Here is a 15,976-nt window from a genome sequence, read left to right on the forward strand (position 1 = left end):
GAAACTTTATGAAATAATATATGTATAATAAATATTGGCTCAACAACAGAGCAGAAATAAAAGCTGAAATAAATGAGTTATACTATAATTCAAACAAAACTGAGTGGCAGTAGCGTTTAGCAATTCATTTTTATACAAATTTGTCTTCATAAGTCTACCATATTCAATTAAATTTCTCTTTAACTTGTAAGGTACAAATCTATTTTGAAATATGAACAATCAAAAGCTTTTTGCTCAATTATTTTTAACAACACATATTTTGAAAGGACTTTCCTTTAGAGTCGCTTAGAGTCTACCCAGTTCGTTTGGATTTCCCCAATAATTTCTTACTCGTTTGTAGACGCTTCTGCTCGGCAGCAATGTGTTTGTGTGTTCGCAGATGTTTCTTGGCAAGATGCTGCAAATTGTTTGGGTTTAGTTGCTGCTCTGGATGTAGCCCGTGTTATTGTTATTTGCGCTATTTGTGCAGCAGTGGCTCCGGGTGGCTCGGTGGTGCCTCGGTTGGTGGTTGGTGGTCGAGGGCTGCTGGTTGGCGGTGTCATGAGCAGCCAACATTTTGCGGCTGCATGTGCAACAGTTTCTTGCCCGCCCGCAGAAGTAGGCAATGCTTTTTGCACTCGCCCCGGACAACAGGAAATTTAATTAAATGCACTTTCTCGCTGGCAATGCGAAAATGTTGCGGAAACTTTTCGGAAATACCGCAGATTTACCTTTACCTTTACCGCCACTGCTGACTGTTCACCGTTCCCTGGTCACTGCTCCCAGCTAACTGTTCACTGCTGGCCAACGAAGCGTTTTGGGTTAAATGCAATCAGTCGACCACCTGCACTTGACTTTTGTTAATAAGCCCTTGACACAGAGAGAAAAAATTGATGGAAATTTCCAGTTATACCATGCTGAATACAAAATAAAATATATAATATAAATGATAAATTAAAAAAAAAAATTGTGTTATTTTTTCAAAGCCGGCTAACAATTAATATACTTTGGAAAGGTCGCCAAAACCAACTAGATATATAATCCTTTTGTTATTGAGGGTTCATGTGATTTTCATCGGACAGAATAAATTTAGCCAATTTCGTAATCGTCAAGGTAGTTTAATAAAAAAAATCTAACAGTGTAAATTTTTTTTAAAATTTATTATTTTTTCCTTTGTTAATAGTTTACAATGTTAAAATTATAACTTGAAAGCGGCACGGTCGTATTTAAAATAGTTTTTGACTGGCAGCGTTCTGAAGAGCGGTTGCTAAACGCGTTTATATCGAAATTACATTTTTGAAAACTGCTGACATCATAACTCGACTACAAGTTGACAGATTGGTTTTAAATTAACATTTAATCTTCATGAGTGGGTCCTACCTACAATGACCTACGAACTTTTGTAATGGTTGGAAGCTGTCCATTTGGCAGAATTTAAAAAGTCATTTTTTCACTGCAAAAAGAAATGTGTTATCAGTCAAATTGGAATTTTGAAATGCCACAATTCATTCAACAATATCAAATGTAATGAAAAATATTTATATTTCTCTGTGTGCACTCCTCATGAGAAACTTGGCAGCTGCTAGGCGATTTCGGATTTGGTCACTCGTTCTCGCTTTGATTACCCTTTGGACAATTTGGCGTTTGTGGCCCGAAACACGTAACTTTAGTTCCGATTTTGATTCGGTACTGCATGCTATTGCTGATTGTGTTGTTACGGCTCCAATTCTATTGATTTTCCTCGAACGCTAATTACTCGCACAGACTGAAAGGGGAAAAGCCGAAAGAGTCGCTTGTAGGTGGCAGCTTGTTGGGAATTGTGGTCAGATAACATTTCAAACTGGAAATAAAACAGGTTTTTATTTTCCAACTTTTGCCATCGACAAAAAAAAGTAAGACCTTTCTTTTAAGGCCATTTATGAGTATCGGAAAGTTTTATTTGAAGTCGATTAGTTACTGTAATGAATTAGTCCGAAAAATTTAAAAATCCGGACTATTTGCATACTAAAACGTTTAACTAAATTTAAATGTAAATCAATAACAACTAGTATATATAACTGCAAAGACTTATACCATTTCTAAGCTCCAAAACAAATACCATTTATTTGTTATTTATGACACTCCCATGAATCACAACCCAAGTTCGTATTCGCCCAGCAATAATCCAATCAATTTGATAACGCTAAATTAATCATATCCCTGCAGTCGATGGAAGCTGCTTCCCCTTCCACAATTTTGAACCGAAAAGCACAACCACCCACTCCATTCAGCGATGTTTGAACATTTGGGTTCGATAATGGGGCAAACACACAGAGCTAGACCATTAGGGTGATCCATCCCCTTTCCCCTTTCCACGTCCCTGCTCTTTGATTTTGCATTCAAGTTACTTTCCATGGGATGAATCAAAGCTTCTCTGGGCACTGCAGCTGTATAAATTTTACATTTGTTTCCTTTCAATTTAACAATGTGTACTTTTGGTATTGTTTTGCTTTTTAGCGTGTAAAAAACTGGAGTGGTTCGGGGGTTCTCTTGTTGGCTATTTCTCTTTTCGTTTGGTTTTTTCGCCTGATTTCGCAATATTTATGATTAGCAATTTATTATTCATCATTTTCGAGTGTACAAACAGAGAAAAGGGGGCGGCGGGGCGAGTAGAGCACTGATGGGCTGTAATAACTCTTGTGAAAAAATGTCGGGAGTTGGAGGAAGGCTTTGCCCCACCATTAACTTGCACTTAATTTGATTAACAAAAGCCGATGTTTACATGCGCCGAAGGCGATTGAAATCTATCATAGCCGAACTCAATACGAATTCAGAGGATTTTGTGGGGAAGTATAAATCCATGCGAGCTGTGCTCGGCATTTCGTAGACGAGCTTAGTTTGCTTGATTTGTGTGCCTTAATTTGGGGGTCCTGAAATGAATTAAATTGTATTTAATAAGCTCAAAATTTATTTTCCATTAATATTAGCTCTTTTAGAACAGGTATGTATATTTATTTCGATTCTCGATATGAAATTATTTGTCTTATTACGCCTTTAGAAAAATAGTTAGATAATAAAACTTATGCAATTCTTTATTTTATGTTTTCATTTTCAGTTAAGGCCTTTACTTTACTTTTTCTTTCTGTGTTAATAGATTTTGTATTAAAAGTTTTTGGTCCAGGTTTGGTCACCAAGTTATGACCATATAAATTATTCCAATGATTTTGATTTTGTTTTTAAAATTTCACTTTAAAGAACTAACAATTAAAAGACTTAGATTTCAACTTTTTAACTTGCCTGTTATTATTTACTATATACATATTACAGACCTGTGTTCTTTTTTAAAAAGCATGATTAAAATATTTAGGGAAATATGTTGAAGTTTCTAAGCAACATTATATTAAAAGTTAATCTATATATACAAAAAACAAGCCATTCTTTAATAAATCAATTCAACGATTTCATTGCATACCTAAACTCTTTTCAGCTTTGATAAAAATAATACGATTATGAAATCTCTTTTTTTTCGCCCTTGTTCAATACCCCATTTTTCTCTGGCGGATTTCAACGAGAAGGTCTCTCATCTTCAGCCCCAAAGAAATTGCAAGCCGTCAGATGCAAATGAGTAATATGAAAACTGACTACAAGAGTTTCAAGGAGGGAAACTGAGTGACAGGAGTTGGAGTGGAACAAATCGAAACACATGCTGGCATTAGCTTCAAATTACGCACAAGTGCAGCAGCGGGACACCAGGATGTCAGGACATTTAGACACCAGAACAGCCAGGAAAAGAAGTCCAGTCAGGGGCGGACTCTGGCAAACAGAGGCAACATTTTATTGATGTTAATTTAATGCAGAAGAAATAAAAAAGTCAACGGCGGCGGCGGCGGCGGCCTGCAACGGAAATAAGAAGTGAAACGAAGGCAACAGCGAAATAAAAGATTTGCATATAAACAGTTACTCACACATACGAGTGCAGAGATATGCAGTGACAAAAATATTGGTTTCTTATACAAAAATACAAAGAATTCTGATATAACTAACATTGTTTTTAAAATGAGTTATTTGTACTTAATTTTTTAACTTTAACACGCATTAAAACAAATCCATTTATTACAACATTTACAAAGCTCCAAAAACCAAAAGTTTTAGTGACAAGATTTTCAACCAAGCACACAAAATAGTTTTTACGTTCAGCTTCTATCCTCAAAGTTAGCTAAGAGGTCTAAAGTCGAAAGTATCTAGTCCTATCATGTTCGAATTCACCATTCAGTTTGTCCAAGTGTGTTAAAAGTTCTTAAAAACAAGTTATTTTGATATAGACCATGACCTCGTGATAAGCAAGCAAATAATTTAAAATAGTTTAATGTAAAATAGGTTTGTAATCATTTACAGGTGACTAACACCAAAGAAAGACCAAATATATGGTTTTTTTCTCTTAAATTCAGAAAAAAATCATATAGAATATGATATTTTGCCAAAAAGGTAGTTAAAGTTAAAAAAGATTAGACAAAGATATAAAACAAATATACATTTTCGGTTGTTTCTAACAATTGGAGTAAAAACTTGTATTGTTTTGAAATCGAATTTCCTCTCACTGCACACATATTTATATATAAAGATATTTGCATAACAGACGTAGACCGGATCGGAGCCCAAAAACTGTCATTGCCAAGGTTTTTACATCCGCTTGCCGCAATCATCGTCTGTTGCTGTTGTTGTACCAAAGGGGAGGGCACTTGAGCAGCGAAATGGGGAAATACTGGGGGGCTGGAACAATTCAATAATATTTATAGCGTCGTCTCATTCTCGAAATGTCCGCGGCAACATATGCAAGTGGATATTGCTCTATTTTCAAGTGGGATTCCATTATAATATTGTTGTAAGTAGCGGAAAGAAAGGGCCTGCGAACCGGAGAAAAGGGGATATTCGAATATATGCAAATAGGAGGGCTCGGCCGCGTTGACACTTTGTGCCTCGAAATTTATTGGCATGTGCGAACAGACAGAGCCCGAGTGTAAGGATACTTTCGCAGACACCTCCCACTCAGCCGCTTGATCCGAAATAGCAATCCACACATGGCCAAACATTTAAATGTAATTGCAAATATTTAAATTCAATGGGACTCGTCCCAAAAAATATTGGACCGTTCAATTTATTACAGCCTTTGGTCGATTGGCAACGCGAAACGGAATGGGCGATTGATGGGCTTCTATGAGCGTCGTTTGGAATCCATTTAATAGCTCCTAAAAGGCGCTAATTATTTAGCCACATAAATCAGGGCGTATTTGTTGGCGAGAGTTGGTCGGGAAAAATCCAATCATTTCGCGTTAGCAAAGAGAAAATTAAATAAAATTGTTTACAGTCTTTCACTAGCACTTTCAAGCATAAACCAAACATGTTCTAAAACATACTTAGGATATACATTTTAAATAAATTTATTTATATCAGTTTTCGACGAGTTTTATTCAACTACGCTAAGGCGGGAAGCTTCGAGTTGATCTCTGCGAATAAAGAATTTTCATATAAAGTGAATACAAAAGAGAAAAATATCAGCTTATAATCACAGCGTCTTATCGATTCGAGCTAAGGAAAGTCCGAGTCCGTGTCTGGCCGGCAAACAAATAAAAATGGTCATGCAATATTAATATTTATGCACAAATATTGGACCAGGGAAAATAGGAACCAGGGAGAACAAGTTTGCTTTATCTAAGTGAAATGCTAAAAGATTGATGACTTTGGCGCTGGGGTTTCCCAGAGTGTGTGCTTGTGTGTGCTTGTGTGTGTTTTCCTGCCGCGCTTATAAGAATTTATGGCAATCGAGGGCACGGCAAACGCTGCGTATACGCAATATTTATATTTATGTATTATGAATCAATGCGAAAGGGCCAGCCAAGGCAAGGCAATAAGAACAGGAGAAAAATGAAACGAGTATAAAAGATGCGCACTAAAACAAAAGGATAACAATAACTTTTCGCAGCATGCGTGACGTGGTAAGCAGGGCAAAAATAAGGAAAAGCCAAGTTTCTGGCTGGTTGGCAAAGTAAATGGTTTTGCAGCCTTCACAGGGAAAGGTCCATTGGGGCGGATTATGAGTGAGATTCTCTTGACTCGCCCCCAAAAAATAAAGAACAGCACATAGAGCCAAGACATAAAAATTGCATGAAAATGGGGGCAGGAAATTCGGCCGCCTCCTTCACTGACTCATAAGTGCGGGGATTATCCGCCGGACGGGATGTGCCGAGGTCCCTAGTCCGTAGTCCTTGTTCTTCTTGTTTATTTGTTTGGCTTTTACGCCAAAAATTATACTATTACAATCAAGTTTACGATTGCAATTCGCTGCCTCCGTTGAGTGCCAATGAAAGCGATGATGGCAACATACGAACATGATCATTGCCACTGCGTTTATTCCTGATGATGATGGTGATTGGTTGGGAGAATACATAAATTTGACGGGGAACGATTACCATTGAGGATGAAAAGACCTGACCGTTGGGACTTTACTATTTGAAGCGGATATTGAAAGAAAATGTTTTAGTGTAAGAGACAACAATGCAATTGTTTTTAAGTTATTTTTTAATAAATATCTTTGCACCTCCTATCTCCTGTTAACAAAATGTATAAATATCTAAACGTTTTTCATTCAATTGAGGAATATTTGTAAATAGGTAAAACATTTAATTTAGTTGAGCCCAGTTCTTCTTCCTTAAAAATTAAGGTGTTTTTCTGCCTATCTTTCCTCGACTTCATCCCTCGCTGGACTCTAATGTGCAAGTTGACTTTGTGCACTCGCGTGCGCAAACCCTCAGCCCTTAACCCAATGAGGCCCTTCAACCATCTGAGGGATGCGGCAACTACAGCCACCGCAGCAACAACAAGGAAAACGGCAACGACAGGATATGCCAAGTGGGCAACTTTGGAGCAGGCGAGTTTAAATTGCCAGAGCTAAAAGGGTTGCCAACAACAACGTGACGGCGGGAAAAACGCAACTTTTTTCTCGATTTCTCCCCTTACGGTTTTATTTTTACTGAAAACATCGACAAGCGGCGCTTTTGACTGCCATTACCCCCCATTGCCACCCCCTGCAACTTGTTTTTTGTGGCACAAAACTTTGCACTTTGACATGCAGCCACGTGTGCCATGATGCTGTGTGTGTGGGTGTCAGTGTGATTGTGTGCGTGCGAGGCAGTGAATTGAATGAGCTTTCAATGCTGCCTGCCAATTGGCTGACAAACGTGTCTAATAGTTCCCAATTGCAATCAATGATTTGTGACTCAGGACTGAAATGGAGGAGAGCATTTCATAAAGTTTTATTTCAAGAAACTTGGGGAACCCATTTTTCGTTAAAGCTTTAGAAATAAAATTTAGCTGGATTATAAGGTTTCCCAAAACAAATTTATTAGTTTTAAAAAAAGTGTACTTTTTGCTTAAACATATATATGTACATACGACAAACAATGCTGTGTTATACAAGTATAGCCAACCATGGCCAAATATGTATAAATTTGAATTCTACATTATACTTAATTATAACTTATTTTAGACATTAATACTTTAAACTAATTAATATTGAGCTCAAGAAGTTCGAAGTTCTTCTGAAATTTATTTATAACCAAGGTTACGTTTCCAATTTATAAAGAAAAATCTATAATGAATCATTATTTAATCTCTAAAACGCATATAAATACTTGCAATTTATATCAGTGCTTCCCTTTGTTTTATTGCATTTAGTTGTTGACTCATTGTCTTAATTTCCTCTGCGGAGTAATCAGCACACAAAATACAGTCATTATAATCAACGACCACCCCTTAGTGCGAAATCCTCTTGATACAGTAAACACCCCCATATAAGAGTCCACGCGCACACGTGCGCTCACTTGAAAAAAATCTTTATACTCACATGAATATTTTAAAGCTCGCATCACATACAAATTATGATAATGAGAGAGTATATTTTTTGCATATGTGTTCGGGTGGGTGGGAGTGTGTGTGTGTATCAGAGTGGGTGTATGGAGCGCTAACGAGGGCAGGTACACTCCGATGCTCAGGGACAGGTCCCCAGATCCCCGTTCGAGGGCTACCCCTCATCCAGTTCCAATCCCATTTCCACTTTTCCCCTTCCCTTCCCCCGCAGAAACGCTTGCGTTAATGCATTTCATTAATTTTTATACAATTCGAATGGGCATTGTACGAGCGAGGGAGTGTGCGTGGGTTTAATGAGCACTTTTGTGCGGAGCACTTTCAAAGAAGAAGATCGTTAGAAATCACTTGATGCGTCGTCCCCCAGAGGAGTGACGAATGCACTTCTGGCCTTAAGCTCCTTAACTTTTTCTGCCTCAAATAAGGGGAACAGATGCCATTTCAACAAAGAACCCAAAAACGTAATATTCAAATTTCTTGCAATAGCAACGCATTTGAAAACCTTCTTCAGGTAATTTAAAAAAAAGAAAAACAGAAGGTTACCTATTTTTTTTAGAATAATTGAATACTGTTTTTATTTAGCAAATAATAATTTTCTTAACCGTTTTTGTCCCTAAAAACTCATGTATACATACTATATACATAATACATTGTAGGGCTGGTAAATCATTGATAGTGTGCACTAAAATATTTCTCAAATATTAGAGCGATTGTATCGACGGTATCGAGCCCAAGCCATAGATGTTTGCTAAATTGTTCGACCATCGATAGTTTCGATAGTGCTATCGACTGATATATAGTCACCGTTGATCATTAAATGATCATAAATATATAATGGTTGTTAATATTGATTCCCGTAGATTTTAAACGACATAGTTATTATGTAATTTAAAAAAAAAATGCGTATATAATAATGATTTCTTTAAGAATTACGTTACCAATACATCTACGTTAACTAAATTTAATTTTTTTCCTACCGTTACAATGGTTTAGTCGGCTTTGAATATAAGTTCACAATTGTTAAGTTGTTAAATATACATCTGTGTAAGCCCCCAAAGTTTTCTTTAAGTGAGCTATAATGGCGGATGAATTAACGGATGCAACGGAAGCAACGGTATCCGCAGTCTACATCACCCAGTGGGCAGCGGACACCACCATAGCCACCATCACCACCACGGAGAAGTCTTCGGGCGGGGGCGGCATTGGTGTCGCAATCATTGTGCTGATCGTGTTTTTTGTGCTCCTGCTCTGCCTCTGCATAATTTGCCTGCCGCTCCTCTGTCTGCTGGGCTGCTGCGGCCTGGCCTGCTCTCCATGTTTAGCCTGCGCCGGTGGATGTTGCGGCGAAGGAGGAGACGGATGTTGCGGTGGTGAAGACGACGGCGAGGATGGTTGCTGCGGGGGCGGCGGCTGCGGGGGCGACGACTGCTGCGGTGATGACGAATGATCGGTCAGAAATTCCACTTCCATATGTACGTAGTGCTGAATGCAATAAATCTTAAGTGAATAACATATACGGGTCATGGGGCAAAAACGACCGCTGGGATGAAACCGACCGGTGGTGTAAAACCCAATCATGAAAAGTCAAAAAATATCATAATCTTATTATTATATATTATGAGGTACCTCCGTTTTGAGTTTTTTCCACAAGATCTTGATTTTTTATCTAGAAGGTCAAAATAGGGAAGGGTCGGTTTCGAGCATGCCAAATTCGACTCCAGCAAGCTGCGACTATCCTCTTAGAAATTTAGTAAAATTTAAAAACTTCTGCTCGTGATACAAAATCTTTTCTAACAACGGTCTGCCCAAAAGTCCTTAATTGCTATGCGAAGAACCGTAAGACGACATGAACTGGAACTAGATTGCAGTAAGCTATGAATGTAGCTTTGATGTGGATTTCTCCTACGCATTTAATTTCTTTTTAGAGGTGTCAACTTAAAATCAGAATCAATATTCGCCTCTAAACATGGACGATGTCACGGAGACCACAGACGATGAGGTTTTAGACATTTTTTACAATGTAACAACCGCGGTCCACTTAACAACCACCCATGCACCTGAAACTAGCATGGGCCTCTGGGGCCTTCTGTTTATATTCGTCGTAATTATTCTCTTCGTTGCCCTGTGCTTTGCATGTATGGGTTTGCTTGTCCTCTTCGGATGTATGAGGTCTTTCCTGTGTATTCGTTGTCGGGGTCGTGAAGAACTTGTGGGAAGAATCCTGTGACCTAGACTGACTACTAATCATCGGAACTCAAATGTGTCCAAATAAAATTTCATTGTGTTTTATCCAAAAATTAAAGATTACAGGTAGTTTTTTTTTAACTTAAATTTTTTAAGTAAAAAATATATGAGCCCATGTTAAATTAATGGAATTTAAATGGAATAAAATTAAATCACTTCGGCCATGCCATATGCCCAATGAAATAAATGTGATTTGGATTTTTAACGGCGAAGATGAATGGAAAATTCGTCAAGAATTGTAAGGGCTCTTCGTTGCCATTTAACTCTGAAGCAAAGAATTATATAAAGCCGAGTAAATTGATTGACTGAAGGTTAACGTACTCAGTTCGAGAACCCCCTTCTCCGGATCCCGGTACAGAAGGATTAGCTTAGAGAGCTCTCTACCGTCGAAGGGCACTTCGATCACGTTCGCATCCAAAATATAATTTTCGTTCCAGAAGAAAGTACCATTCGCTTCCATGGTGTCCACAGAAATTTCAAATGTCAAAGCCATTGCTCTGGTGAAATGGGCGCTTTTTAATATCACAGGCCTAAAAGACCTTGGTCCACCTGGCATGGAAATGCCCCGCATTGGCCACCAACATCTTGTTGTCCTTGCCAATTCGCGTGGGACGGTTTGTCCATCTTGTGACCCGATGACTGGCGAATAAAGTCATAGATGGCATCGCTTGCTCCTTGGGGATCGCCGAAGTGCACCTGGTCCGCTTTCATTAAAAATGTAGAATGAAGTTTACCTTAATACAAAAAGTTTAAACAGCTAGTTTACTTTTAAAATTAAGACAAATATAGTATTTTAAGAAATAAAATACTTGTGTTTAAGCACAAATATCTTCCTAGATTGAAAATTAATTAACACTTGGTGCAATAAATTTCACTGTAATAATAAGGCATTAATTTGATATCTGGTTAGCTCAAGAGAAGTCGTCGGCTGCCTGGACAACTTGCATCTTTCTGAAGGTGATTTCGATTAGCTTCATTCGGAGAATCTTTGGCCGGAGTACCAGTGTGACAAGTGTAAGCCGGTTAGCCACAGCTGGGACCGATTATCAGATGGCACAAAGAAAATACCCCGGGCCACAGAGAAATTGCCCCAGGCCAGGCATTTTCACAGTTTCCTCTGTGGACTGAGTGCATAAATTCCTGGCAGCCCCTGCAGCTGCAGGAAAGACACAAAACACTCGTCCAAAACCAAGTCGTAAATGCACTCAGCACTTTGTCAGCTCCCAGACAGGAAATGCAGTTGCCATTTTTCTTTTATCCCTGCAAATACCGCTCATGTCCTCGCCCGGCAAGTCGCTCTCCAACTGTCTACATTTTTCACTTGCCATCCATAAAAAGTATCAGTTTTAGTTTCAGTTTTAGTTTTCACATGGCTAAAAGTCTCCTATGTCTTCTGCCTGTCTGTTGGGTCTGCTGTTTTGCTGTCTCAATTTCGCCAACGCTTCCATATTCAGTTTCATAATTTCTACCCAAGTTTATCATCCTTTTTGCAAGGCATAACAAAGTTTACAATGCCGTCGTCACTGGGGCTGGAAAAAAGTTTCCTCCAGCTGTGAAGTGCATTAAACAAAGCTCACATACATGATCTGAGTGATGTAAAAGGGAACGTGTTATGGAAAAATTGCATTTATCAGAGGAGAGTAAGGCGCTCCGCCCAAGAAGTTAACAGCTTCGATGCACTTACTTTTTAAGAGCCCTTTTTTTAAGTTTACTTAATCCTTCGGGTACAACTTTCATTTTATAGCAAAGCATATGTTTTTTTGTATTATAGTATATTACAATATTAAAAATGCAGATAGTGTATAAGTCGGAAATTCGGATGACTATATCATATAGCTAACATAGAAACACTCACTATTAAAAAAAAATCTAATTTCTCTACTTTTGAATTTTATTTTAAGTACTTTCGGCCATAGTAATAATTTGATAGTTCAGATTTACGCTTTTAATTTTATACAAATCGCAAAACGTTATATAATTGAGCTTAAAATCATCATAGCTTCAGTATTTTTAAGCATATACGCATAAAAATCGAAATTTGAATGCTTTTTGAATGCTGCAAGGGTATATAAACATCGGCTTGCCGAGGCAAAAATAGGCTGATTTTGTATATGAATACGCACCGCATGACAACTTTTTTTTAACGACTCCGAACGACCGCCGTCTGATAATTATTAATTGTTTTTTGACAAAAGATTCCTAGATACTACCTAAATATAGCCATTTATCATGTACAAAACTTGAACAATTATATTCACTCAGAAATGAGAAAAAAATTGCAAAAATGTCAAAAACCATACCGACCCCTTAAATTATATCTTTTTAGTGAATCAAGAAAATGTTCTTAATTTCAATTCGATTCCAACAAAATGGATGTGTCGTAACTAAAAGTAAAAAAAAAAGAATGTAGTCAAAAATAAATATTTCCAGGCGGCTTAATATTAAATTAGTAAATTATCGAAATTCCATGTTCTTACAAACAGACCGATGTGGGACTTATATTCTAATGTTCAAAATAATATAATTAACCGAGCGAAGAAAAATAGTACTTTTACTTTTTGTTAATAGGGTTTTTTGATTATATAAATAATTTTTATTACGATTTTATCTATAGCAAGCACATGTTTCGCAAACTCAAGGTCATGGTCGGTTATAATTAAACCACGAATAGTTTTTGAATGTTCCCACCCATACTGTTTATTCAGTTTATAGCTCTTCTTATCACTTTGTGTCATATCTTATAGCCCAAAAGGTGGTTAGCCCAGGCCTGTCTGTCGCTAATCTCTGAATTTGCCCAGCCATTTGACGAACTCCCTCAGCTTCTCCAGTCTTCGGGGTCCGCCACGAGTAAGAATCCGCTTCCACCTGCGCTCCACCGCCACCCGGTCCTCCCTGTCAATGGTTTCCAGGTGTTTTCTCAGCTTTCTGTATATCAACTTCTGCAGCTGGGCAGTTCTGGTCTGAACAGTTCGCTTCCATCGATCGAATCCGTTGCGCTGCAGGCAAAGGGCAATCAACTGGGTCTCAATGCTGGATGTTCTCAGAGGATCCCCTGTTGTGTCGGAATCGAGATAGTCCTCAACCACGCCGTAAAAAGAACTCAGCTTTTGCTCTGTACGATTTGCATTTACGGCTGTAAAGGCATCGAAGCGATCTAGGTAGCCCAAGACAATGGAGTTCTGGGAATCCAAGACGAGGAGATCTTCTACGACATTGTCCACCAGTTCAGTGGCCAGTAAAATTAGCTGATCGCTAATGGTTTGTAAGGCCTGATCTGATTGCAAAAACAATCGATAACGATTCAGATCCCCAGAGGATTTTATCAGCGACGGAGCAAGCTGGAATTAAAAATATAAAATGTTTGTAATTAAATTAGAATGATATATGTCAAAGCTAATAGGGAACTTTCTGCTCTAAATGGGTAATATCTAATAACGTTTTTTGGCTGTTTGTTTAAAGCTTAGTATCAAATTTTGCCTATTCTTTAATTAAAGTTATGCTTTAGATAAATATACATATATCCAGATCGTATAGCTTCCAACTTACCAATGCAAAGAGCAAGAAAACCAAGCAATTTCTATAGCTCATGATGATATTGCTCGCTCGAAAGTCGCTCGTCTACTGAAAGCTCTCTACTCAAGTCAAAGAACTCGGAAGCAGAGCAAATTGTAGATAGTCTTATCTCTCTGGAATTTCCATTTCGCATCGGCGCTTGTCCAAATGATAGAGTTTATTAATATAATTTTAAGTGATGACACATGACGCCATGAAGTCGATGACGTTGTGGGTGAAGAACCCGCAGATGTGCGATAGTCAAGGGTTTATTGGATTTAAATTTGTGAATGAACGCTGACAGGGGGTAGACAAAACTTATCAGCGAATAACAATGATTGTGATTCATGGAAAATGTCTGAAGAAGTTTCGTTCTATAAATTGCTCTCTTTGGCAGAGAGCAAGTAAACCATCAAAATCTGTGAGAAATGTGTCCCACTCTAAACCGCTTAGCAACTGAAGATGGCCAGCAGATGCGGCAGAAAAAGCCAAAAGCTCGACAGCGAAACTATTCATTGCGTATACGCCGCTTGGGCCGTAATAATAGTGAAATAAAAGTCCACTTAGTCAGCAGTCAGTCTGGGGGCAGAAGGGAAGAGGGGAAGGGACATGGGGAGGTCATTCATTGTGCTGGGGTTAGACCCTCAGGACAATCGCCTCTGTCTGTGTGTGCCGTTGTGATAAATGTCGGAACTGGGTCAGTGGCGTATGATGATGAAACTCGGCGGGCAAAAACGGCAAATAAAACGCCGATTGCTCGTATCAGAGTTTCAAATGAAATCCCTTATCCCGGCTCCACTTCAAATGCCTCGCATTCGGAGTTTTTGAGTGGCCAACAAATCCCCAATGCGCGCCGCAACGACGAGCTGCAATTTCAACTTTGATAAGCGAAGTTTAGTGGCAAAAGACCCAACAAAAAATCATCAACCCCCGCCATATGACAATGTTATTAGCGTGGTTTTTGCGATTTTCAGGGATTTGACCAGTTTTTTATGCCTTTTTTTTGTGCGGTTAGTGTTGCGATGGTAAATTTTGAATCCTGACGGATGTGGAAGCGTTCAACCAGGCTAAAGCTTAATTGGGTAAATGCGTTTAGGCAAAAATCACTGAAAATGTTGAAAATCCTGCAGCCAAAAAATCAAGGCAACATAATCAAACCCGAAGACTGCGAAACAATTACGTCTTTTGGGGCTGCGAAATCCCTGCCCTTTAATATGGCGAAACAATAACCGAGAAGTTTGCCTCAAGCAGAACACCCCTTCTGTTCACCGAACCCCCTAACACAAGTGCCATAAATTGCCTCAACAACGCCTGCTGTTTCTGCTTCCACTGCCCCTTTATCACCCGCCCCGTTGCATGCAAATTTCAATAACTTGTATTTGGTAACCCTTTCGAGCAACTGACACTGAATATCAAATATGAGTTGGAGCCAAAATTATTTGCATACTTTCGGGGATGCTTTCCGCCACACCAAAAAACACGAAGAGCGAAACAAAAAAAAGGACTGAAAAAATGGAAAAGTATTAGGATTGGGTTCTGCTTGAGTTTTAAATACCCTCACTGTTTGCTTTAAAATAATTTAATGTTGAAATTTATACGAATGTAAGTTAAAAACGATTAGTAGGATTTTGGGTTGGGTGAATATGATGTCATGTAGCAACTAGGATTTTTTTTTTAAAAAACAAGAACCTTTTAATATTTTAATTATATGACTTTAAATGCATATTAAAAGTTAGTTTTAAACTCTCGAAATTTATAATAACTTAATGTTTTATGCTAACCAAATAAACTATAGTTCTGATAGTCCTTTAAAATACTTTCGCATATAGCATTTGGAAAAAGGATACAACTATTACCAAAAAAGAAATTGTTTAAAACGAGTTTTCGTTTTATATATATTTGATGTGTTTTTGCTTATCCAGTAAAAAGTAAATTGCTTCCCCGTTTAATACAGTTGCGCTATGATTCTCTTCAGATACAACTTTTAACTGGTTATATTTCTGTGCACTTTTCCGGAATTTCTTTGTATCAGACAAGTTCCCTTGTTTATTTCGGCGGTCCTCCGATAGATATTTGCTTTATAACTAAAAAATAAGCTCTTGCTCTTGGTTAGCTCTTCTTGCACCTCCAAAAACCGTATAAAATATATTAATTTAAAACGTATTATATAGTAACTCACCATAAGTTGATAGAACCCTTTTTTGTAGAGTAGCCTAACCAACCCACAGGAACTACAAGCAGACTCGCACATGTGGCGCGCTTTTGGTTTTGTGGGGGGATGAATAACCTAAACAGGAGCTAA

General features: G+C 38.2%; 3 protein-coding genes across 3 annotated transcripts; 2 read left to right on the forward strand and 1 right to left on the reverse strand.

Moving 5' to 3' along the window:
• The first annotated feature begins 8,956 nt into the window (after window positions 1-8,956).
• LOC121467695 (keratin-associated protein 5-6) lies at window positions 8,957-9,325 on the forward strand. The gene has a single exon (XM_041709877.1). The coding sequence runs from the start codon at window positions 8,957-8,959 to the stop codon at window positions 9,323-9,325; it is 369 nt and encodes a 122-aa protein (XP_041565811.1).
• Window positions 9,326-9,587: 262 nt separating this feature from the next.
• On the forward strand, window positions 9,588-10,175 carry LOC121467699. Its single transcript, XM_041709899.1, has 2 exons — window positions 9,588-9,745; window positions 9,804-10,175. The coding sequence occupies exon 2, from the start codon at window positions 9,845-9,847 to the stop codon at window positions 10,103-10,105; it is 261 nt and encodes an 86-aa protein (XP_041565833.1). The 5' UTR covers window positions 9,588-9,745; window positions 9,804-9,844; the 3' UTR covers window positions 10,106-10,175.
• A 2,502-nt stretch (window positions 10,176-12,677) lies between these two features.
• Window positions 12,678-13,732, reverse strand: LOC108143661. Its single transcript, XM_017268173.2, has 2 exons — window positions 13,669-13,732; window positions 12,678-13,460 (listed from the first exon to the last, which is right to left on the reverse strand). Exons 1-2 carry the CDS (start codon window positions 13,708-13,710, stop codon window positions 12,900-12,902), a joined length of 603 nt encoding a protein of 200 aa, XP_017123662.1. The 5' UTR covers window positions 13,711-13,732; the 3' UTR covers window positions 12,678-12,899.
• Window positions 13,733-15,976: the final 2,244 nt, after the last annotated feature.

This window comes from Drosophila elegans, unplaced genomic scaffold, assembly GCF_018152505.1.
Source record: "Drosophila elegans isolate 14027-0461.03 unplaced genomic scaffold, ASM1815250v1 contig_520, whole genome shotgun sequence".
Classification (NCBI taxonomy): Eukaryota; Metazoa; Arthropoda; class Insecta; order Diptera; family Drosophilidae; genus Drosophila; species Drosophila elegans.

What these genes read in the sequence shown, in the direction of transcription:
- LOC121467695 (XM_041709877.1), top strand. Translation starts at nt 8,957, where the DNA reads ATGGCGGATGAATTAACGGATGCAACGGAAGCAACGGTATCCGCAGTC.
- LOC121467699 (XM_041709899.1), top strand. Translation starts at nt 9,845, where the DNA reads ATGGACGATGTCACGGAGACCACAGACGATGAGGTTTTAGACATTTTT.
- LOC108143661 (XM_017268173.2), bottom strand. Translation starts at nt 13,710, where the DNA reads ATGAGCTATAGAAATTGCTTGGTTTTCTTGCTCTTTGCATTG. An exon ending in TTTTCTTGCTCTTTGCATTG is followed by an intron (nt 13,461 to 13,668) that starts GTAAGTTGGAAG and finishes TTTTAATTCCAG; the next exon opens with CTTGCTCCGTCGCTGATAAA.